This window comes from Copadichromis virginalis, linkage group LG6, assembly GCF_057382275.1.
Source record: "Copadichromis virginalis isolate Kocher_CV1m ecotype Utaka linkage group LG6, C_Virginalis_male_GT1.1, whole genome shotgun sequence".
In the NCBI taxonomy this organism is placed as follows: domain Eukaryota; kingdom Metazoa; phylum Chordata; class Actinopteri; order Cichliformes; family Cichlidae; genus Copadichromis; species Copadichromis virginalis.
Window position 1 is genome coordinate 1,833,214 of NC_140623.1, and position 26,474 is coordinate 1,859,687.

The 26,474-nt window shown below is 41.9% G+C and overlaps 1 protein-coding gene across 1 annotated transcript; it reads left to right on the forward strand.

The window, feature by feature from the left end:
- Nucleotides 1-2,472: 2,472 nt before the first annotated feature.
- Nucleotides 2,473-15,560, forward strand: LOC146706894 (B-cell receptor CD22-like). Its single transcript, XM_085460713.1, has 10 exons — nt 2,473-2,632; nt 6,947-7,141; nt 9,580-9,795; nt 9,955-10,215; nt 11,107-11,367; nt 12,038-12,298; nt 12,377-12,655; nt 14,989-15,067; nt 15,154-15,214; nt 15,372-15,560. Exons 1-10 carry the CDS (start codon nt 2,473-2,475, stop codon nt 15,558-15,560), a joined length of 1,962 nt encoding a protein of 653 aa, XP_085316839.1.
- The last annotated feature ends 10,914 nt before the right edge of the window (nt 15,561-26,474 follow it).

Below are 26,474 nucleotides of genomic sequence, written 5' to 3' on the forward strand. Positions count from 1 at the left end.
ACCACCGTTACCTTCACCCTCCACATCCTATATATACATACATATATGTATGTGTTTCTATGGTGTATTGATAATCATGTGCTTTTTGTGCTGTGAACAGTTATCAAACTGTTCTCCCACTAGGAGCTCAGTCTGAGTGGAGTTTTTTTTCTCCTCCTCTTACCTTGTGTTATGTATTTTCGTTGTTTTTTTCCTATCAGCCTACCTTTCTGACATGTCTCCCCAATGTGATGTTTGTGTAAAGTTGGTCAGAAGGTTCCTTTGTAAGTGCGCATGCGCTATTAGCGTGCTGCCTGCTGTAACCCTAATTTCCTTCGGGATTAATAAAGTATTCTGATTCTGATTCTGATGGCTACAGATACCGACTACATAATGGAGCAATAATCAGCCGCCTCCTGCAAATGGATGACATCAAGTGTTATGCCAAGAGTGAATGGGGCATTGATTTCCTGATCCACACAGCCAGGATACCAGGATATACAGCAATGACATCAGAATGTTGTTTGGTTTTGAGAAGTGTAGTAAGATGGTAACAAAGAGAGGAAAAGTAGTTAGAACCCAGGAGATTGCACTACCAGAAGGCAACATTGCAGACACTGAGGACAGCTGCAAGTACCTGGGGATCCCACAGACAAATGGGAACCATGAAGAGGCCACTAGGAAAGCTGCAACTACCAAGTATCTACAGATCGTCAGGCAAGTCATGAGGAGTCAGCTGAACGGCAAGAAAATTCTGGGCTGTTAACACCTACACCCTGCCCGTGATCAGGTACCCTGCTGGTATAATAACCTGGCCAAAGGCAGCGATAGAGCAACTGGCATCAAGACTGACATACTTCTCTTGGCTTACGGCAGAGATGGTTGCATTTTCTCCTGTCTCCTCTCCCTCCCTTATCTTCCTGCTTGGCTTGTATTGTCTTTGTCTAGTTTCGTCTAACTGTCATAGACTCTCTTTGCCTTGTTCTTTAAAAATCAAGCAATTATGGATTTGATCAACTGGTCTCTAAACGCTTCTTGACACCTGAGAAATCTGGGCGTGGAGGAGCCTGATCGTCCTGCAGGAACGTTGGCTGCCAGATACACGACCATCTTTCGCTGGAACAAGTGGCATCTCGCGTGCCTAGTAACGCTCTCAATGGAGGACGTTGAAGGAAATTTTTCAGAACCTTGATAACAGCGTTCCTGCTGATTGGAACTGGCACAGCCCTGGCTTATCGACAAAGCGGTTACAGCTGCTCAAAATCCCCCAAGGCTGCCCGGCATGATTGACGGTGGGTAGAGCCACGAGCAATCAGACTGTGATTGTTGAATGCAATATGGACTAAATCATGGAGAAGCTCACAGTTGTAGAATTGGGACCAGTGACAGACACTCTCTCTATCGATCAATCAATCAATCACTATGTTCATTTGGCCTTCCTTCACCAGCCGGAAGCTCGAAGGCTGAAACTGGGACAAATACTCTCCCAGACTACAAGACTGTGTAGACTCTCTGCCCTATATCTTCTACTTCCACAAGGCCACCGGTGTTGGCTTAGGGATTGCTGACTTTTGCTTAACTGGGCAAAAGGAGACTGTTTCACGAGTTGGATACAGGATACACACATATGGACACACATATGCACACACACACCAATATACAGTCATCCCACCCCTCCCCCTTTCAAACACCTCCAACGTGCTTATGTCTTTTTATGTTGTGAAATGTGATAATCATGTGTATGTGATGAGGTGGGGTTTGTTTTTTTTTGTTCTCAAACTGATCTCCCTTTAGGAGCTCAGTCTGGGGGGAGTTCTTTTTTCTGCTCTTCTTTCATCATATTATGTATGTCCATTGTTCTGCCTGTTATGTTTGTGTAATATATTTGTGGTTGTAATGGTAAGATGGCTCTGGAATGCCAGCAGCCTTAACAGCCTTCGGGATCAAAAGAGTTTTAATGAAATGAAATGAAATGAAATGGAAAAAAAAAAAGGAAGCTCCTAACCTAAGTCCAGCATCCTGAGACTGCATGCTAAGCAGAAGGAAGAATTTTTACTGACACTATTGAGTGTCACTAAAAACAGTCCAGGATGAGGCAATGAACATCCATGAATACATCAGGAAGATGGCCCCAACCAACCACGTGCTCAGTGAATACTTCAGGCAACAGAAACCCAAGGCAGAGGAGGAACCATCATGGAAGGACAGGCCCCTACACGGTATGTACCACTGGCAGATAGTGGAGGTGGCTGACATCCAGATGTCCTACCGGTGGCTGGACAAAGCTGGACTTAAAGACAGCACAGAGGCACTAATCATGGCAGCACAGGAACAAGCTCTGAGCCCAAGATCTATAGAGGCTGGGGTCTATCACAATACTCAAGACCCCAGGTGCAGACTGTGTAAAGATGCCCCTGAGACAATCCAGCTCCCTGCAGCCCTTCTAGGGTGGTGGAGAATGACTGAACGATCATGTGGGACTTCCAGAGATAAATGGTGGTGGCTAACCAACTGGACACAGTGATGGTGGTGGTCAAGCAGGAGAAGACAGCCATACTGATAGATGTAGCAATACCAAATGACAGGAACATGAGGAAGAAGGAACATGAGAAGCTGGAGAAATACCAAGAGCTCAGAGAAATATCAAGAAGATGTGGAGGGTGAAGGTAACGGTGGTCCCAGTGATAATCGGAGCACCAGGTGCGGCGACTCCCAAGCTAGGCGAGTGGCTCCAGGAAATCCCAGGAACAACATTGGAGATTTCTGTGCAGAAGAGTGCAGTCCTAGGAACAGCTAAGATAATGCACACGACCCTCAAGCTCCCAGGCCTCTGGCCTTAAAGGGCCTTAAATTGTTTTTATTAAAAAAAATAATAAAAAAAATATGTATTTATTTTTTTAAATCAATAATTTATTTTGAATTAAAAAAAATTCTCCCATCTAAAACCTTTTATGGTCAATATTAAAAACAAAAAATAAAGACAGAAACAATATCTGCAGTGAATTCTGCAGTGCCACTTAAAGGTTACTGAACCCTGTTTGGGATATGACATTTTAAACGTTTGAGTAAAAGCAAGCCAGTGAATAAAGTTTAACTTAAAAGCTGTTTTTATTTAGAGGTCACAGTCTATTACAACAAGGAATGTGTGGCTGATGAGTTTGTCAGTTAACTCAGACTTGACCACAGTAAGTTTTTGATGTTGTTTCTTTCTTCCTTCTCTTTGTAGCTAACCTTTAAATTTGGAAAAGCAAAAAAGCGCTGCTGCCCTGAATCACACAGCAGACATTCTTGCTTGAAATGCAAAAGAGAGAACTGTGTATCACTATTTTGAAAAGGAAGGACGTTAGGGAAGCTGCTTTTATAAGCTGTTGTACGGTTGTTAAAAAGCAAATTATGCTTTTCATGAGCACAGCAGCCTCTGTTCCTGTTATTATGTGACTGTTTTATTCTCATGCACTTTACTCATCTGCTGGAGTGTTACTGTCATAACAGACAGAGAGGCAAGAGGAGCAGCAATGGCTTCAGCAGCAGCAGTCGCCCATCTTCTTTTTGCCCTTTTTTTCTCTGTTCAAGGTAATGTTTACATATTTATATATATATTAGTTTTATTGTTGTTTCCCATGTCAGACAATTATGTTGAAAGATGGTATATGTGACTCCATCCATATGTTATGATGCTGCTGGGTCATATTAAAATACAGTAACAACAGCTTTAAAACTAGTGACCAGTGGTCTGCTGATGGTACCTTTCAGTTTCCATCTTTCTGTATATATTTTAATGAACAATTGTCATAAAATAGAAACTGCCTATTTACTAGGCTTATTTTTAACAAATCCCTGAAAAAATACTGAAAGCAAAAATTAGATTTTTCTAATTTAATACTTCTTTTCTGTACAATATACAATTCCGTTTGTAGGTGTTATAATTTTCTATATACTGGCTTCCCTCTCGCCTATACTTTTTCTTACTCATCATTATATATAAAATTGGGATGTTCTTCCTGAAAAAAAAGAAGAGAGTAGGACTACATGCTGCTTTTCATACTCTAAAAATGCTCAAGTATCTCTATTTCTTTGTTTTAGTCCTTACAATATGTGAGGATACACGTTTTATGAACCTGAAAGATCTGGGTTTAGTTATTCTGCTGCATAGAATTGAACCTAATAATTTTTAATTTCATTTGGGCCTCATTGCAAAGCAAATGCTGAAAGTACATTCAGGTTGTCCTTTACCTAATAGGTAAACCGTTACATGACACTTAGCAAACACTATTAGTTTTTTATGGACTTTTGCAGAATGTTATCTGTAGCCTTATGTAAAGTAAAAACAAAGTACACAGAACTGATTATAATAAAAACTGTCTGATAATAAGCTTTTGGCTTTCTGTTATTACTTTGTGGCATGCTTTGTTGATCTTGAACTCTTGAGTTTTTTGTTCACTATTATGTTTTTGTCAAGTGTTGTTATGTTACAGTATATTCAAGTTGTGTTCTTTTTTTGTTTTATATTAATTCTTGGTCTGGTTTATTATTTCCTTTCCAATGGTCTTTTTGTATTTAACATTTTATTTAAAATCCTCCATTTTACATCATCCTTGAGTCGGGTTTCTGAGTTGTTGCTGTTATTGTTACCCCACCGCCATTCAGGTATAATTCAGGTGTAATATGGCATAACACTTATTTTTAATATACTTCTTTTTTTATGCACAAACCCCCCAATTTGTGAATAGAGCCTGCTCTGCTCTGCGTGTGTCTTAGCATGTCAGACATACACAACAGTGTCAGGACGGATTAAAAATACAGTTTTACTTCTGTTCTACTGATGTTGGACCAGATCTGGAAGATGCTGTGAAACTATAAAACTTGCAGTGCCTTTTATGAAAGGAGTCCGATACGAGTCAATGAGTGAGAGAAAATCACTTCTGACTGAACGCAATGCATAAATGGAGTGACTAAAAGTGACTAAACTCTCATACGATGTGACAATGTGATCAAACTGGACAGTGAAACCTAAGATTAGCTGGCATGATGTAAAGTAACTTGCTACCAGCTGTTTTTGTTTTACTCCCTCTTAGGCATTCAAATTGCCCTTCTCAGGCATCCAGAGAAGGGAGGTTTGTATGCTTAAGTAACTGAGACAATATCAACTCTAGGCACCAATTTGAGCACATGAATGTCTACAATGCCCCTTCTCCTCCACCTTTGGCATACAACATGTGTGGCTGTTCTCTAGCCACATATGTAAATCAGCATTAGTCAGAAGGGAAACATTTTTCCTGGCGAGTGTAACCAAATATGGTGGAGGAACACGGCGTGTTTCCACAAACCAAAAAATGCAACTGTTCTAAATTTCTGAGAATCCATCTCAGAACCGTTGGAAAATACCATTACACACACACATTATAGTGCAGGTCTCAAATCCTCCTATTGTTAGATGTGGCTGTGTGCAGACAGGAATAGGACCCAAGGTGCAGACTCCGGAGACAGTCATGAACTCAAAAAGGCTTTAATTTGGTACTCAAAATATAACATAACTGAAAAGACTCAAAACAAACTTAAACTGGAGGAATGACAGAACACACAGCTAGGAAAACGGTAGATCGCATCACAGACACAGAGAAACACAGGGCTTAAATACACAGAGGGAGCAATCAAGGAAAGGGTAACAGGAGGGAAACACAGCTGGGGCAAATCAGGCCTAACGAGACAAGGGGAAGCAAAACCAGACACATTAACATCAGACATGGACTTTCAAAGTAAAACAGGAAACACATAACACAGACTGAACAAAGACACAGACTCGCACGCACTGCAACAGAGGGAACAGAGACGTGGGACCAGGGCAGACACAAACACTGACTGGACACGGGGATATAGCCACTAAGGACACACAGAGACGCGAACTAGACAAGGGGATACAGCTGACAGGGGAGACAGAGCAGCTAGAGAAGACAGAGACATAAACTATAAGACAGAACTCAAAGAAACCAAAGACTAGAAAGTATAAATAATATAATAAACTCAAAACCCCTGGGTCAACGACCCAGGCATCCTAACACCTATCTTCCCTTTGTGTCACGTTAATCCTTTCCCCCTGTTCTTTTGTGTCACACTTCCTGTTTTATAATGGTTGTTTTTTTGATTGAGTTTAATGTCATGAGACATGGCCATTTCTCGTTTTGTCTGTTGTCTCCAGCAGACAAAATGTACTATACTGTATGTTATTGTCTCATTTTCCCCTGTCTGATTGTTAAAAGAACACTTGTAGCTGTGTGTCCTCCAAATCTGTATGTGCCTGTTCTGTGTTTCTCTCAGCATTTGAATTTCTCCGGCTCAATCGTCTGTGGTTCAGTTCCCTGGTTGTTCCTGGAATTTTGGATTAATCTACATTAATCCAAAATTCTTAATTTCTTAATTTGCAGTCTACTACAGTGAGAACATAAGTATTTGAACACCCTGTGATTTTGCAAGTTCTCCCACTTAGAAATCATGGAGTGGTCTGAAATTCATATTGTAGGTGCATTCCTACTTTGAGAGACACCTTTTAAAAAACAATTCAGGAAATCACATTGTATGATTTTTACAGCATTTATTTGTATTGCACTTTCTAAGTGGGAGAACTTGCAAAATCACAGAGTGTTCAAATACTTATGTTCCTCACTGTGCATATGTACATATCTCTTTCTTTGGCATTGTTTTTCCGTAAACAGCAATCTGTGTTCATCTGTAAACCTTATTTTATGATAGGTTAACAAAGTCAGAGTTGTTAGATAAGCTGGTTGCTGGAAAAGTGCCCACCAATACAACTCAAATTCAAAGAGTACACTTCATTAATGTTGTTATACAGAATAACAACACATACTGGATTAAAGGTAAATTCATGGCTTGCGTTTCCAGTCCCTCAAACATTACCTGGCAAAATATTAAATCCTGTTCTCTGGTGTTATTTTTCTGATTTGTGTTACAGTGGTGCAGAATAAGGCTAACTGGGGAGTGACATACGCTGCAGATAAGATATGTGCCTCTAATGGATCAACAGTGGAAATGAAATGCACCTACACATATCCTGCAGGGTATACTGTTACAGAAGAATTCTGGTGTTTTCAAGACAACAAGAACCTCAAAGTCAACTCAGATTACAAAGATCGGATTCAGTACAACTGTACTAAGGAGAGATGCACTATGAAAATGGCAGACTTGAAATGGACAGATTCCTGTGAATACAGGTTCCGTTTCATAACAGACAAATCTGATGGAAAATATACTGGTATACCTGGAATCACTTTGTCTGTCACTGGTAAAATTATCTAAAGATCTTTTTTCCCTTTTTCTTTTTCTGCAAAAGGTAGCATATTTATGTTTACAATGTGTAGACCACAAGGACCAGGCACAACCCAGATGTTTAGTTTGACTTATTTTTTTTTTAGTTTGCTCGCACATTCCAATGTTGGCTTCTGCCTCTATTGAAGTAGGGAAGGCATGATTAGATGATGCTTACCAGCTGCAATAATCAGCATTCCCTGAAACAATATCCTGAACCCGCTGCTCCACCCCTCCCCTGCAGCAGAGCCACCAACCACATCCACTGCAGTGGAGTGTGATCCAAACAGAGGGAGCAGCCAAGGAGGTAATAGTGAAGAGAGCTGACCACCCATCAGATGGCTAGGATCTCCTTCTCTATGGTGCTGTACCTGGCCTTCCACTCTCACAGTTTCCTGATTTACACAACTGGGCGGTCCCCCCCCCCCCCCCCCACCTTAACAATTGGGGCAAAACAGCTCCATGTCCAAGTCATCAGTCTGCAGAATAAAAAAACACAGGAACATCTAGGTGTGTGAAGTAGGGGTTCCCCACAGAAAGCCTTGTTAACCTGCGTCCACTGGACCAGATCTGGTACAACCTTCCAGGTGAGGTCAGTCAAGGAGCTGGTAAGCTGTGGCGGGAGTCTCCAGCTTGCCCCAGGAACTGCCTAACCTCCTTTTTGGTCTTGGGGCACGGGCAGGATGCAATTGCTGCAGTTTTGTCCATCTATGGATGCACCTGCCCACCTCCCAAGTGGTATTCCAGATACCATACCTCCCTTCGTACAACCACACACATCTTTGGGAAATTTGTGGGTCCAGGCACTCCAGGATCACAGCAGCTCCACCCAAGTGTCACTGTGGATAATAACAGTATCCAAATAGGTGACAGCACATGAAGCTTGCAGCCACAGCACCCAGTTTTTGAGGCATCGCAAGGTGGGGGGGCCCCTGACCAAGATGAATTGAAGTGCAACAAATTGGTGCAAACTGTACGGAGTGGAAAAGGCATGGGGTAATCATCAAACCATGACACCTCATTCACTTTGCATTAGTCAACTCAGAACCATATATACCAATCTTTCTTTAAAAAAGAACTAAAGGTATAAACCACAAGCTGTGCGACTCTTCTGTTCTGTTTCAGCATTTCAGCCATTTCTTTCTGCTTAGGTAACCTGTAGGGCTGTAAATGCACCATCATGCCAGGCTCGGTTTCAAAATGGCCCTCTTTAAGATTTGTAAAGCTGGCAGGGGGGAGAACACATCTGCCAACAGCTGTTGCAATGCGGCAACATCCTCTCTCTGGCCTGTCTGTGATGGTTATCACAATGCGAGAATGGTGGGATTTGGCACCTACGGCCCCAACTCATCTCTTTCTCATGACAACCTCCCCAACGTGTGCAGCTTTGCTCTTAGGTCCAGAAAATATAGAATCTCATCTTTCGCCAGGCTCAGATGTTCTCTCCAGTTTTCTTTAATCAGGTCCAACACCCCCTACAAAATTCTGCCAAACAGTAGCTCAAGTGGAGAAAATCCAGTGAAGGCTTGGAGCATCTCCCACACAGCAAACAACATAGGGTCTAACCAGCGATGAAACTGCGAATCATGGTGTTATTCAGCTGCTCCACCAGCCCATCAATATGAGGGTGATAGACGCTAGTCCCGAAAGATTTAATGCCAAGTAATTCATACAGTTTGTGTGTTATTATTATAACACCTACAAACTGTGATTGTGCAAGACATGAACGATGCGCCCAGGGATCTGCATTAAAGGTAAAGGGCACAAAGTCGCTTGATGACCTGCTGACAGACAGGGTACCCACCACTGGCACACATCTCCCCTGAATGCCCGGACGATAAATTCGGGACATTATTTGCTCCAGAGTTTTGTCAAAACGCATGTCACCAGCCATTGGGTTATATTGAGCCACCTGGAAAATCATTTCCTGGTGGCTTTTATGCACCAGCAACTGTGTGTGGTTGTCCTGCATGAGAGTGTCGCCACTCTCTCAATACAATCTGCCAATATAATCAATACAAAATACGGGAATGTCAGATTCAGGGTACACCACCTGATCATCAATTTTTATTACTTGATCGAAGGCTGAGTGTAGACTGTCATCCTGAGGCTAACCTAGTAGCCACCTACTCTAGGGCCACCTTGTGTGGACATTCCTAGGTAGTACTGGATGGGTTACGCCCTTGTCGTAGCTAATGAGTCATTTACAATGAGTGAATCTTTTGTTTTTATTTCTTTATGAACACCAGTGTTATTTTGGGACTTTTTTCACTTGTCCAGCTCTGCAGGTGGAGGTGACCAAAATAAGAGTAAATGAGTCCTGTACCAAGGCGGAGCTGAAGTGTAAGAGCAGCTGCACCGGGGATGTTTCTTATGTCTGGCTCAAGAATGGAGAGAAGGTCACAGAAGAAAATCCTCACATAACCAGCCTTCGGTTTAATGACAGCATCTGCTGTGCTTTGAAAGGACAAGAAGATTACTGCTCGGCTTCACTGTGTAAGTGCAGTGTAACTGACAAACTCTAACATAAAGGGTGGAGTTTTTTAAGAGGAACTTCCCCCAGCTTGATTTTTTTTTCTAATTTTATGTAAGCATTCGGCTTTTTGTGAATATACTTATTTCTATCTATTAAACAAATGATTATTGTTCCTCCAGATGCTCCAAAGCTTCCCTCTGTGACAGTGAGTCCATCTGGTGAGATAGTGGAGAACATTTCAGTGATTCTGATTTGTAGCAGTGATGCTAACCCAGCTGCTAATTACACCTGGTACAAGGAAGGTGGGCAAACACCCCTGTCCACTACAAAACAGCTCAGCCTCCCGTCCATCCGGCCATCTGACTCTGGAGTTTATAACTGCACAGCAGAAAATGAGCTGGGAATCAGGAAATCCAAACATCTTCGTATAAATGTAAAATGTGAGTGAAACTGCTGATATTTGGAGCCTTCTTCTTGTAAGTTACCAAAAAACAGTGCATACTTTACACAAGACTTTACACATGACTCTAACCTAAATAATATTATTGCTCCATAATGAGCAATTCAACTCACTCTGTCAGTGGATTTAAGTTTCAGCCAAATCAAATTGTTGACAATTTGCCAAGAACTCCCCCCTCCCGCTTACATATCTGTAAGGACAAACCTGCCTGGGAGTAGGTTTATTCAGTGACTAAACTGGTGGAGCCAGTTGTCGTGAATGCCTTGACTCCAACTAAGTAAAAAGAGCATTACAGGTCAGCACGATCATCTAGCATATCCTGTCTCACAATATTTATAGAGGCACTGCTTCATTAAGGACAGCATAATTCACATATGTCACTTTTTAGAACCACAGTTTAGAAGACAGATGTCTATGGACTCTTCTCTGTATGAACACCTCCCCTGAACAATTATGAACTAGACGAATAGATTACACCCTAAAGAATGACTGAATTTGAAATGTTATTATCCTGACCAGCTTCTCTTAATCTTATTCAGATATGATTTTATATTATTCTTCCATTTGCTTTTTTCTAATAGCCTTTGTAAGAAATCTGTTTCCCGATGAATGAAAAAAAAAGATTTCTATGATCATAGTTAACTAACCAACCACAGCCTAACCAGGATCAGCCAATCCTGGCTCACCTAGTTAATTAATGTTATGTGACCCTAACACAGTCCTCTCTTTATAGCTAATTTCTGATGCTCTTCTTGTACAGGAAATAAGCAGAAGTTTAAAGATTGTATATGGTGCTTTACATAGAACAATCAAGTTCTACAACAAGTAGGACCTAATTTACAGTTAACATATGTTAGCATATTTCCTCCAGATGCTCCAAAGCTTCCCTCTGTGTCAGTGAGTCCCTCTGCTGAGATAGTGGAGGGCAGTTCAGTCACTCTGACCTGTAGCAGTGATGCTAACCCAGCAGCTAACTACACCTGGTACAAGGAGGAGCTATTCCTGACTTGGCCACGAGTGGGCGTTCATCATTTCACCTCGATCAGCTCTGAGAACAGAGGAAACTACTCCTGCAAGTCAGAGAATCAGTATGGACAGATCAACTCTTCACGTGTGTTTATAAATGTCCAGTGTAAGTAGAAAAGTGCAATTTAACCCTATGATACCTAAATCATCATTAGTGATAAACTGTGCCCTAGCACTACCTCTAACCCTAGATAATCTGAATATGTAATTACTGAGAGATCATGAAGTGTCTTGAAATGTTATCACTCAGATGCTCCAAAGTTTCTTTTTGTGTTAATTCACTGTAGACACAGGGAAATTCATGAAATTAGACTATGGTTTTAGTTTAATAATATTCTTAAATCCTCTTTATTGCTTGATCTGCACAAAGGTAGGAAAAAAATGTTACAAAACAACTATTTAACTAACACACCAGGCCCTCATTTTACACAAATCTATGCAGGAATAAATGTAGCAGGAGAGTATTTAGTGTGCTGGAATCAATTTTAAGTAAATACTGTGGAAACAGTAAAGTACAGGATTTCCACAATTTCAATTTACCCTCAAATTAAAGTGGCACACTCAGTCTCAGTTTATTTAGTTATTGGGCAAAACAACATCAGTGGATTTGTAGAAATAATATGTTGTCCTTTATGACAAAGTAATAGAACATTATTCTGTAACATGATTCATGGCTTAAGGGTCATCATTTGCTTTCATGAGTTACACACACTAAGCAAATATTTGCCTTGCTATATTTGTTAGTGTAATAAAAGGCTTTATAAACTGTCCTCCAGATGCTCCAAAGCTTCCCTTTGTGTCAGTGAGTCCCTCTGCTCAGATAGCGGAGGGCAGTTCAGTCACTCTGACCTGTAGCAGTGATGCTAACCCAGCAGCTAATTACACCTGGTACAAGGAGAATAAAGCACTGCCTCTAGGACCAGAGGGCAGTCATCATTTCACCTCCATCAGCTCTGAGGACAGAGGAAACTACTTCTGCAAATCAGAGAATCAGTATGGACAGATCAACTCATCATATGTCTTTATAAATGTTCAGTGTAAGTATTCTTCATTGTCCAAAGGCTTCTCTATACTTTGCATGCTAATATAAATGAATAATCTTTATAATTTCCCAGATGCTCCAAAACTTCCCTCTGTGTCAGTGACTCCGTCTGGAGAGATAGCTGAAGGCAGTTCAGTGACTCTGACATGTAGCAGTGATGCTAACCCAGCAGCTAATTACACCTGGTACAAGGAGAAAGAAGACTCACCAAAGGCACATGGACAAACCTTCACCATTGACAAGTTTAGTCCTGCACACAGTGGGGCTTACCAGTGTAAAGTCCAGAACAACAGAGGACATCATAGCTTGACCTTTCTCTTGGCTGCTGTACGGTTAAGTGGGAATGGCACTGGTACGCCCTTTTACTTACTGAAAATCAAGTTGTTGCCAATCAGATGCTTTACAGATGGTATTGCATGGTGGATCAGAGTACACTTGTCTGCATTCATAATTCCAAATACTGTGACAAAATCCTGAACAACACTGGCTGAAAAGCCACCCCAAACTACCACAGAGCCTCCATCGTATTTTAAAGACAGCTTTAAGGCCCTTTCACATAGGACGCTGCATGCCGATTGCTGCGGTCTGAAACGCTCTTATTTCTATTGCTTGTGCTGTGCAAATTCAGTTTCCCATTATAGCACGGCATTCTTGGAAGTGAGACGTAATTGTGCATACCAGTTGAACTTTCACAGCAGCGTGCTGTGACGTACATTCGTGTGACCATTAGAAATAAATCCTACTGTGCTAGGTTCATGCACACAACCACACAATGAAGGAAAACATTCTGTACATACCAAGTTCAGTGAACTTTTTTGACACAAGTTTCAAAATGAGAATCAGAATACTCTATTGATCCCTAGGGAAAACTATGTGGGTTACAGTGCTCCAGTAAAAACAGTAACAAAAAGGCAATACAAGAAATAAGAAACAGCACAATATATACATATATATCCGACATAGCAAAATTGGTATGGTGCCGATCTGGCCCACACAATGTGCTTACATATGGCCCAGATACCACAAAGAATGACGGCCCTTTGGTGGCCCAGATCTGGTTTGCCAGCGGTGTCCCACTCATGGGCAAGCACAAGGCCAGTTGCAGACACAGTGGTGGTCCTGTGCTGGCCCATGTGTGTGGATTACCTCTGGCAAACCTGATCTGGGCCACCAAAGAGCCGTCATTCTTTGCAGTATGTGAGCTATATCGAGCCAGATGTGGCATGCCATCACACAGACAGTGCCATCTATGCCAGCCCTGGCTCATATCTGGATGACATACATCTTATCATGCCAGAAGTCAGCCAGCAGTGCGAGCTTGATACCAGATCCGGGCCAGACCTGTGGGACACATACACATAAGTCACTTACTAATAAATATCTGAATAAGAAAGAAGAGCATGTGCAAAAAGGGTGTAGCTATTGCAGTGTATACAGTGTGTTAGGTGGAGGAGTTGTACAGGGACATGGCCACAGGCAGGAATGATTTCCTGTGTCATTCAGTGGTGTTTTTTGGTAATCTCAGTCTCTCACTGAACGTGCTCCTGTGGCTAGCCAGCATGTCATGGAGTGAGTGGGAGGAATTATTATTATTATTATTATTACTAACATTGTGTTTATCTTGGAGAACATTCGCCTCTCTGACACCACCTTAAGACAGTCCAGCTCCATCCCCACAACATCCCCACAAGCTCCATCCCCTTGTGGATCCATATATTGAGTCTGTTAGCATCAGCAACTCTCAATCTGCTCCCCCAGCATGCATAGCAGGCATAGAGGATAGCAGTGGCAACAACAGACTAGTAGAACATCCTGAGCATTGTTTGACAGATGTTGAAGGACCTCAGCCGCCTCAAAAAATAGAGACGACCCTGACCGTTCCTGTAAAGTGCAGTAGTGTTTTTAGCCCAGTCCAGTATATTGTCTATGTGTTATTTATGTATAATCCACAATGTCAACATTGAGCCCCTGGATTGAAACAGGGGTCAAGTTTTTTTCTGGCAGGAGACTAGAATAAAACAGGAACACTGAGACTCGGATACGTAGACTTGACACAGGGACCAGTGAATAAAGACAGGAAAGACTGAACTTGTTAAATGGAACACAGGGAGGCATGATAACAGTAACGTACAGACCTAAGACCATAAAATACAAACACTGTGCATAACGGAATGACAATAAAGAACCAAAACCTGGAACATGAACTTAGCCATATAATAATAAAAGCCTGAATGATAATACATATCAAATACAGAACTATAATATAAAGATAAAAAAAAACTTGCTAAACATTCCCAAAACTCAAAACCCTGGGTCACAGACGCAGGACCATGACAGACTTGATCATTGCTGTTGCAGTCTGAATCCAGTTTGAATCCCCACACTGAAGCTGAAAGAGGAGAGGGTTTGGAGAAAAGTAGGTGGGCAAAGGTGTAGGATTTCCAGCTAAGTTCTGAAAATATGTATATGTATTTGATCTATCATTAGGTAGCTACTTTGGAAGGAAACAGTTCTTCCATTGAGTGTTGTAAAAGTACACGTATTCATGAGTTATACAAGGTGAAACTTGGCTTTACACTTAGTCTGAAGGGCAGTAACACTTTGTTATTCTATGGTGCCAGAAGTTGGAAACATAATATATAACAGTGTATGTAACAGAGTTTTAATGTTATCCCCCTTACTCAGAAATGTGGAAAATCATTGCTGGAACAGTGATTGGCATTCTTCTTGTTGTCATACTCATGTGGATTTTATTATCGATATGGTGAGTACCATATCATTTTAATTATTTTACTTAAAGCTTTTCAGTTAGTTTAAGCAATCTAAACCTTTATTTCTTCCTCCAACTAGGAAAAAGCAGATCCCAAGAAAGCTCCCTGAGCCTACAGAGAGCCCAGGCACAAGTGCACAGGTCAGGAAGATCAATACATGTACAAAAGGTGGTTTCACATTTCGCAGACTAAAGCTGAAAGGCTACAGTTACAGAAAATTGACTGATGATTCATGAGAACTGCATCAGGCTTAGGCTCACAGTTGTACTGAGAATCACAAATGTGTCGTGTCTACAGAAGCAACCAGTAGAGCAGAAGTGCAGCCTTCAGTATGCCAGCATTCAGTTTTCTAAGAAGCAGACAGATCCTCTCTATTCCAACATCAACCCAGCTCAGGCCCAGAAGCACAAGAAAGAAGAAGAAGAGGAAAACAAAATCCATTATGCTACTGTCAAGTTTGCCAGTTCCAGTAGAGCACCAAGGTAAGCAACACATAGACATTATCATTGCTGTAGGATAAAGTTTTGTTTTTGAGAGGAACTTGGCAGGACAGTCATGCATCACCACTTCTTCTTTTGTTTTCATAGATTTGAACATTTAATATCACACGATATACACATCAGATTTCCTCGCCCTGTAAAGCATTAACAATGAAAAATTTGCCAGAACATTCAAATTTTTTCTAGAAAACTGGAGCGTTCATTGAATCTTCTGGCAATTAAAAAAGAAATTAAAGGTCATTTTGCAGATGAGTTTTAATTTGTGCAACGTTTTTGTGTAACATATTACTCATAATTTGCTCATCTTAAGCAAAAACATACAAGAGGATCAGGGTTTAAAATTTTGCTGTATGAGGTAGTGTATCATATATCAAATATGATGCGCTCAGTGTTGCAGGGAGAGTATTTCACTTCCACTTCTGCAAACAATCTGTTTGTCTGTGTACTCATCTGTTTTTAGTTTTCATGCTTAATGTAAATCCTGTTCATACAGTCTAAAACATGACTTACTTCACACTGTTGAGTAGATAATGAGTTGGTTGTCAGCCCAGTCATGTTGGGGTTTTTTCCCTCCCTAGTTATTTGCCTATGATTCCACTGAACACATTCAAACCATAAGACTGATTTGCCTGTCTACTTTGCCTTGCATTATTTCCCAGGCAAAATAAATAGTCATGAGACTTAGCCATTGAGGTTGAGTCTGAAAGCCAATTCCATGTTAAAGTATCAAGTTTTAAATCAGAAATAAACATGGCTTTGGGGGTGGGCGGGTTATACAGCGTCCAGAGGATGGTCTGTGTATTCAAACCCACCTCTGGCGCTGGTGCTCTACCCTCAATTTTAAATGCATATAGACACTGAGGGTTTTCGGGATCAGCCGTGCTGCTCTCTGGTAGGAAGCATCATGTTTTAAATGCACTTTAGAACAGCATGCAGCAACACTACATATGAGCGGGCGGAGGGAGGTTTGGGGTCTTCACTCACCTCCATTCTCTGTTGACCGCCGGGGCTGGGAGGTATTGGCCGTCCGATTGGGGTTCAGGATGCGGGGCGTCCCTGCTACTGCAGATATGGGGGCGGTCTGCTTGCGTCCACCCCAGGGAAAAGGGTTACATCTCATGGGTCTAGGTGTGGTTTGCCTCTCTTGGAGAAAGGGTACCTGCACCTGAGGTATAGAGTATGTTTGGGAAGTGTGATTGTATGTACAGTGTCTATTTGTGTCTGTCTCCATGTCGGGTGAGTACTTGTTTATGTGCATATGAGGGAATGCACATTTGTGTCTGTGTGCGCCTGTTCGTCGGTGTCTATACTGTATGTCAGGTCAGGTATCAGACGCCACCTCTCTGGGAACATCTCAGGTCCTCCAAGGTATGGAGGCCTATCTCCCCTACCTGCCGGTTGCTGATGCCGTCAGACATGCGTTGGTGGTTCTTGGCGTCTGGGGCTGGGGCTGGGCGCTCATGTATGTACCACCTCACTCCTGGTGGCCGCTTGGCGGGGCCTGACAACTGTGGCCCAGTTGGGCCCCTTCGGGGATTAGGGGGCCCTCAGGCCTCTGTCCTCTGGGCCTGGGGCTCGGTCCTCTCTGGTACTGCTGGCTGCCAGCAGTGCCCGCGAACACATCACTGCAGCCCCGTCTGGCTGCTGGGTGACCCTGCGTCTGAGGCTCTCCTCAGCTCTTCCCAGGCAGGTGGCACTGTTGCCCCTCTGATGGTCGTCCTTGGGTTCTCGTACTTTGGGGCCTCAATCTCCCCCATACCTGCTTCATGCCCTGAGGGACGGGGCTATGGCTCCCCACACGCCCTAGCAGATCATTACATGGAGAAACCTTTTGAATACAAGCGTGTTGATCCACACAGGCGTGCACACGGGTGTTCACTGTTCATAGACACAAACTACACCTTTCTTGCCTGCTACTTCAAAGCACATTGTGTGCTGCACAATAACATTTAATATTTAGTATCTACTGTTATTTACTGTTAGCTAGTTTATTGTGATGGTGTTGTGTTTATAATGTTGCTCTCTTGTTTGTTTTTTCTTCTCTCGACAGGTGATCCAGATGATTTTTTTATTCAACCCCTTTCTCACTATCTCTTCTCCCCTCGGTTTTTCTTTCTCTCATTCTTTCTTTCTCCCTGTCCTATCCCCAAGTCATGCCTGTCCCATCTGTAACAACTGAAAATAAAATAAATACATAACAATAATAATAATAATAAAGGTCAATCAAATGGACCAATATGTCAAGACCATAATGAGCCACTTGGTACAGTAAACCCGCTAGACATCTTTCTTGGCCTTTACACAATAATTCTGATGAAGAAGAAAGAAAGAAAGAAAGAAAGAAAGAAAGAAAGAAAGAAAGAAAGAAAGAAAGAAAGAAAGAAAGAAAGAAAGAAAGAAAGAAAGAAAGAAAGAAAGAAAGAAAGAAAGAAAGAAAGAAAGAAATCGACAGCCTGATAAAAACCTATTTTGGTTTCTACAAATCATGACTGGGCGGTGATAGAGGTGAATGGATCTAGAGTTATGAACCCTTAGAATGACAGGTGGGTGCATTTTTGTCACTGTAAACTATTTAACATTCCAATAATAAACAAGGAAACTTGGTAACTAGTTACCAAGTTTAGCATGAATGTACAATCAGAATAACTGGCCAGCCGATGTTATAAACAAACAAACAAATACATGCATACATACACACAAAAAGACTAACAGTGTGAATGCATAACTTAAACAGTTATTGACACTATTTTAAACATTTGATTTATTTTATTTTATATATCCTTTCCTTTCAGTAACAAAAACCAAAAAACTGAGGAGGATCCAGCTACCCTGTACAGCGGCGTCAACAAAGCACTCCAAAAATATATGAACCAGAATTAGAAACTGCAATGCAGAAACCAACCCACTCTGTTTTTGTTATGATACATGGTACAAGGCAGTGCATTGAGGATGCCAAACTTTGCTTCACTTATTTGGAAGCGAAGAAAAATTCTGCAGATACACTGTATCGCCATGAGTATTCACTCACCCATCCAAATCAGGTCCTGCCTCCATGCACTTATGCAATTAACCGCTAGACGGGCATATTTATAAATAATATTATATTAGGGAAATTTTCCAAGACATATTTCTGACCTGGGGGTAGAACTGATTGTGAACTGGAAAGGGAAAATGCTTATGAACTTGCAAATTAAAAACATGATGCATTTAAAGTAGCCCTTTTTCATTTTTATTTAAGAAGAGAATTTGTTCTAGTGTGCGATGGCCAAACCTGTTCCTTTTCGTGGAGATAATTTCTCCTGCCTTATCGAAAATCCCTTCACATGGAAAAGAGGAGGCTGGAGTGCAGAGAAACTGGTAGAGATGCAGTTATACAGTCTACCTGGGTCTACCAAACCATCAGATAAAGAGAATAAATAAATTCAATTGCTGCACATTTGGCAGACTAGCAGTTTAAGATTAATTAAACAATAAAATATATATTTTTACAACATTACATGTAAAGAGTCAAGTGGAAGTTTTTCTAAAGTTATTTAATGATATTTATATTATGGAAGCAGATTTTTGACATTTTACCTTTTTCCCGTTTTCAGATAAAATAAACACGCACAAAACAAAAGCAAACAGCCAGAACAAAAAGCTGGAAAACCCACCAGATTCACCAAAATCAACTCAAAATTCTCCCACACAACAGAACCTCCTATTCCTCGCTGACTCCAAATCTCTCAGTGAAATGATCAGTGGTTCGCTATCTGTCACCATCAAAACACTCCACAAATCCCGCAAATGATTCATTTCCTTATAAACCATTGAATCAGACACCGAAGCAGTTAGGTTCTAAGTGAAGCTTCGGACGTCACTGATCACGTGGCTCTGGCCAAACGAATCAAGCTTCGACACAGTGCTTCTGAAGCAGTGTGTTGATTTTTTTAACACACACACCGGAGCTTCAGCTTCAAGCGGGCCATCACTACTGTAAATAGTTTTGTCAAGTAGCAATCGTGTATTTTGTTCACCTTGTATATATTCTTTACTGCAGCAGCCTAGGTGTGAGAAGCCATTTTTGTTTGAGTTTTCTCGTTTTTCATTTAGAAAGTTAGGTAAGTGAATTGTCTTTTGCTTGGTTTTCATTTGTATAGGAAAGCATAGGGACCATTAGGGAGTTTTGTTTGTTATTTTTGGCACTGCTCACTGCTGAAGAAAATAAATGGCTGCTTAGCACTTTAAAAAGATATTGTTGTTTGTGTTCTTGCTTTGGTGGAGCGGGAGTGGGCCAGTGGGTTCAATACTCGCCTAGACTAAGAACGTAACATAAATTGGGGGCTTGTCCATTCTTTTCCTTTTTTCTTGTTGGGTCTTTTGGTGAGTGGGCTCTTTCGTTCTTTGTTCATTGCCGTTGTTGCAGGTGGGTTACCTGTGTTCTGGGTTAGCTCTGCTTTTTCTGGTTGGCAGTTTTTTCTTGTGTGGGAGTATGGAATTTAAATTGGAGGATTTCACTTTAGGCCCAACTGAAGAAAAGTTGGACAGATGTAAAAAGGATGACCTCATTCTTATTGCCAATTTCTTAGATGTGACTGTGCCATTGAATGCAAAGAAAAAAGAGCTTAAAGAGCTCCTGTGTATTAAACTGCATGAAAGGGGATTGTTTGGTGAGCCAGGTCCTGCAGAGGGCGTCAAGCTGGGAGCTGTTGCTGGTATTCCTGCCCCACTGAAAAATCTCCCTTCTCAACCTGGCCCTTCTGCGGAAGAGCTGCAGTTAAGGAGGAAGTGGAGTTAAAAAAGCAGCAGTTGAAGGTGGAAGCTATGCTCCGCCTTCTGGAGAGGGCTCTGGAGATAGAGAGGGAAGCCTCTGTATCTGCCAGTCCTCCTACACCTCGGTCAGCTCCGCAGTCACCATCCCCGCAGTTACCATCCCCTAAGCCAGAAGACAGCTTTGATGTAAGTAGGCACATCAAATTAGTCCCAGCATTTAGAGAAACTGAGGTAGACTCTTATTTCACAGTGTTTGAGCGCATTGCAGGTGCACTACACTGGCCAAAGAATGTATGGTCTCTTTTACTTCAATGCAAATTGGTGGGGAAAGCTCAAGAGGTATGCACAGCTCTTTCACTTGAGGACAGTTTGGACTATGACATTTTGAAAGCTGCTGTCCTGCGTGCATACGAGCTTGTGCCAGAGGCTTATAGGCAAAGATTTAGGAATGTGAAAAAATCTGCCACCCAGACTTATGTGGAGTTTGCCAGAGAAAAGAAAACTCTGTTTGATAAATGGTGTCACGCTACAAAAGTAAAAACCTTAGATGACTTGCGTGAGTTGGTGTTGTTAGAAGAGTTCAAAAGTCAACTCCCAGAAAAAGTGGTAACCTACTTAAACGAACAGAAATTTACAACTCTTGCCATTGCTGCTGTACAGGCTGATGAGTTTGTGTTGACACACAAAGGGGTGTTTTCATCTCCTGTTCACAGCCCACCGACCTCTGTTAGCCCTAAAATCTGGTCTCCAAAGAACACCCGTCGTACCACCACCTCATCCATTTAAAATAGAGAGTGTTATTATTGCCATGAGCAGGGACCCCTCATTGCTGTTTGTCCCATTCTCAAAAGAAAGGAACAGACCAGGAAGGGTAAATCTCCCTCCCCAATAAACCTTCTACAGACTAAACCTCATGCTTTAGAAGATGTGACTGTAATTCAAAGTGATAAAGTAGATGAAGAGTTCAAGCCCTTTTTGTCAAAAGGTTTTGTTTCATTGATGGGAGAAGAAAAGAGGGTTCCTGTTAGTATTTCGCGGGACACTGGTGCAAAGCAGTCACTCATTCGTGAGGGTGTCTTACCGTTCTCAGCTCAATCCTATTGTGGTGCCGATGTGTTAGCGTGGGGAGTTAGAATGTGTGTAATGCGTGTGCCTTTGCACTTTGTGCAGCTCTCGTCTCAGTTTGTGTCGGGTGAGGTTAAACTTGGTGTGTGACCCCAGTTACCGGTTGCAGGCATTGACATCATCCTTGGAAACAATCTAGCTGGCTGCAAAGTTTTTCCGTTGCCTGAGGTAGTCGAAACACCCATTGCAGACACTAGTGGTTTTGATCTTGCTGCACCGAACTCTGTTCCTTTATTTCCTGTGTGTGCTGTGACCCGTGCGCAGGCACGCAAACATGGAGACTTGATGGATCTTAGCGACTCTTTCCTAAGTGATTCAGATCCAACAAGCGCGCCACCCGAATGTGAAAGTACCCCTGTTTCAGTAGAGCTTCAGCCTGATGAGGAAGCTATGACACTCTCAGTAGATAAAGACAAGCTTATAGAAGCCCAGAAAAATGATAAAAGCTTGTCATCCTGTTGGGCTTATGTGAAGAAACCTAAGTGTAGGAAATCTGAGTCTTACCTCATTGAGGATGGGGTGCTGATGCGCTACTGGACTCCCAGTTCTGGCTGCACACATGAGGGAGTGCAGCAAATTGTTGTTCTGCAGTCATTTCGTTCCCAGGTCCTAAGCTTAGCACATGACCATATCATGTCCGGTCACTTGGGAATCACAAAAACATACAACAGTGTCCTCCGTTACTACTTCTGGCCTGGTCTCAAATCTGATGTAGTAACATTCTGCCGCTCGTGCCATACATGTCAGCTTGGTGGTAAACCAAATCAGGTAATTCCGGTAGCTCCATTAAAACCCATCCCAGTTGTTGGGGAACCATTTGAGCATGTCATTGTTGATTGTGTTGGTCCTTTTCCAAAAACAAAGTCCGGGAACCAATACCTCCTCACCATGATGTGTACTGCCACCCGTTATCCTGAGGCCATTCCGTTGCGCTCATTAAAAACCCGTGGGATTGTGAAAGCACTTGTTAAGTTCTTTTCTACCTTTGGACTACCTAAACACATCCAAACAGATCAGGGCACAAATTTTATGTCTAAAGTTTTTGCCCAGGTCATGACAAAGCTCGGTGTTAACCATCACACTTCCAGCGCGTATCACCCAGAGAGTCAGGGTGCCTTAGAAAGGTTCCACCAAACTCTGAAAGACATGCTTCGCAAATTTTGCACTGAGTCAAGCCGTGAGTGGGATGAGGGGTTGCCACTACTGTTGTTCGCCGTCAGGGAGACATGCCAGGAGTCTTTGGGGTTCAGTCCAGCTGATTTAGTTTTTGGCCACACTGTGCGTGGTCCGCTACGTCTTTTGAAAGTGAAATTTCTCTCAGATAGGCATCGTCCCAGAGAAAACATTCTGGACTATGTTAGTTCGTTTAGAGAGAGGCTGGATAATGCCTGCAATTTTGCTCGTGATGCGCTAGCAAAGGCTCAGGTCAGAATGAAAACCCATTTTGATAAAAAGTCAGTAGCTTGTATATATTCTTTACTGCAGCAGCCTAGGTGTGAGAAGCCATTTTTGTTGATTGAGTTTTCTCGTTTTTCATTTAGAAAGTTAGGTAAGTGAATTGTCTTTTGCTTGGTTTTCATTTGTATAGGAAAGCATAGGGACCATTAGGGAGTTTTGTTTGTTATTTTTGGCACTGCTCACTGCTGAAGAAAATAAATGGCTGCTTAGCACTTTAAAAAGACATTGTTGTTTGTGTTCTTGCTTTGGTGGAGTGGGAGTGGGCCAACTTCTTGTTGCATTCAATACTCGCCTAGACTAAGAACGCAACAACTGTTTATAAGATTTGGGGAAACCTGCAGTCAGCTGAGACTGAAGAAGTCACTCGGATGAGTGACGAAACGTTTCTCCCACAAAACGCTACGTTCAGATGAACAGAATCAACTTTTGGAGATTTGAATTATACTCAAATATTATGCTGACTGTCATTTGCATCAAATATTTAGGGAAATCAGAGAAAAATATCATCTGCATAATAATTTGGAACGCGGTGTAAAAACAGAAATCAGAAAAATGAGTTTGTGGGACCATTAACAGCCTTTGCCTAGAAGATCTCAGACTGCGAGAAGAGGTGTAGGGTTCTAGAAGAATCAGCTTCAGGACCACCAGAGTCAGTCTGATGATATTGATCATTAGTACAGGTTTCCATACAGGAAACAAACAGGAGATACGTCCAAGCAGAAAGATTAGGTTAAGAGATTAATTTATAGAGTGATCATTTATGTGTTTGGTGCCATCAACTGCACTACTGTAAATGCTGTATCAACAATCATTCTGTACAATACGATAATTATACTTCTACAACTTTTTAGAACAGTTTATGACTTGCATAGTTCATATTTCTGTATAGTTTTCATATTTATATGCTGTTCATAGCCTGTATATAGCTTGAACACTCACTACAGCCTGTACATACTTATAGTCATAGCATATTCATAACATACTTCATACCGTGTACATTGTAACATACCCATAATAGACCCATATTTTGTACCTTCATACCTATAATTTCTGTAATATATCTATATCATGGCTAAAGCACCTTCTGGCTGGATGCAAACTGCAATTCTTTGCCTTGTACTTGTACGTGACATTCTATTTCTATTCTATTCTATTCTATCAACATACGATATAATGGAGTTTCTTTTCTTAACACAGTTACAAAAAGTGTGTGAATATTTATAATGATTTGATCAGATCCTGAGAGTTTATGGCTCACCTGCTAAAGCAAACAGATGTAGGGTGCAGTAATGACATCTTCTGCTGTTCTTGGCTTCACAATAATAACTCTCACTGTACTGATGTGTTTGGTAAGTCTGAGTTATCGGTGTGTGCTATCAAACAGAAATATGTCCATACGGAACCTGGTGCTTGTAGATAACAATAATTATCCTGTGATGCAGTTTAATAAGTAGAACAGGAACAGACTGTTAATGCATTTGTTAGTTTCCACTCTGATCACACTGCAGTCAGGTTCATGTTGAGTTTCTGTCAGTGTGAAAACCACAGGAAACCAATAATAGACTTAAGGCGTGACAAACTGTTTACAGCAACGGAATAGGTAACAAAAATGTCACCTCTGGTGCATGTTCATAAAATTAATTAAACTGTCCACATTTCCTTCATTTCTGAAGCTAAATGCAGACATACTGCACTCGATACAGAGAGAAGGACCAAAACAAATCCTCCCACTGCACTCAGTTAAACTCATAATGCTCCGGTCATCTGTCTATGTGACTTCAGAAGCAGTAAAACATGGCAGCAAGTAAATAATGTGACCACATGTACACACTAATAAACAATTCTACTTTGGGCGATCGTGGCTCAAGATTTTTGGGAGTTCGTATTGTAATCGGAAAGTTGTCAGTTCGAGCCCCGTTCGATACAACGACCGTCTCAGTCATTGTATCCTTGGGCAAGACACTTCACCCGTTGCCTACTGGTGGTGGTCGTGGCGCCAGTGTCCTGCAGCCTCACCTATGTCAGTGCGCCCCAGGGTGGCTCCAATGTAGCTTGCCATCACCTGTGTGTGAATAGGTTGATTACTGAATGTGTAAAGTGCTTTGGGGTCCTTAGGGTCTAAGTAAAGCGCTATACAAATACAGGCCATTTACCATTTCAAAGGTGAAGGGAAGATCATCATCTCTAAAGAGTCGTTTACGCTCTGGTGTGCAGGCAAAAGACAGAAATCACACTTCTGAAATATGTCAGCTTACTTCCTCTTCACAGCTTTCATGCGCACAACGAGCCAATACAAGAAAAAATGAACTTCCTGATTTAATCTGTACTGTTGAGTTGGTGATAAATATCTGATGTTTATCACCAACACAACAGTTTCAGCCTCTTTTAAGCTCCCTTGTTGATGCAGCTCTTTGCTCTTTGATCCACATTTGAAAACCACGCGCACAGTTTATAGTACCATTATCATACTAGTGATCTGTTGCATTGTGAACTGAAGCGCCTGCTGCTACAGGTGATCATCATACAATAAAAATAATAAAGTTATTGTGGTGAGTAAACAGATATCTCAATCTTTATTTGCAGTCCTGCTGTTTCATTAACTGCTCAACTACAGGAATGCAGCTCTATTAGCATAACACCCCCAATCAGCAACAGTGACCACAGATCATTAAATGGCACAGCAGTCTCAGTCATGATGGCCATTACTCAGTACTAAACAAATAGCTGCAATTCACATGACAAATTAACAATAGCAATGATAAATGCACACAGGATAACTGAAATAGCTCTTATTAACACTGTGACTCTACTCATGAATGTCTGCATGAACGTCCCATGAGACTTTGGGTTAGTGGCCCCCCTCCCTAAGGCACTACAATGTTCTATAAAGAAAACTAAATAATAATAAAAACACAAGACATGCAGCTTGTGGGGATAGGTTAATTGGATAATCCAAATTGCCACTAGGTGTGAATGTGTGAATGAATGTGAGTGCGAATGGTTGTCTGTCCCTGTGTGTTGGCCCTGCGACAGACTGGCAACCTGTCCAGGGTGTACCCCGCCTCTCGCCCTATGACAGCTGGGATAGGCTCCAGCGCCCCCCGCGACCCTGAAAAGGATAAGCGGAAGTGAATGGATGGATGGATGGACATAAAAAATAAGAAAAACAAGTTTTCTATCAAACAATCACATTCATGCTCTGATAAATGGCCTGCATTTGTATAGCGCTTTTCTAGTCCCTAAGGACCCCAAAGCGCTTCACACTACATTCAGTCATTCACCCATTCACACACACATTCACGATGGCAAGCTACATTGTAGCCACAGCCACCCTGGGGTGCACTGACAGAGGCGAGGCTGCCGGACACTGGCGCCACCGGGCCCTCTGACCACCACCAGTAGGCAAACACAGAGTTAGTATCTTGCCCAAGGATATTTGGCATGCCGCCAGGAGGCAGCCTGGGATCAAACCACCGACCATTCTGATTAGTGGCTGACCTGCTCTGCCACCTGAGCTACAGCCACCCCGCTGTAAAGACATCAGGGAGTAACCTGACGTTCAGTA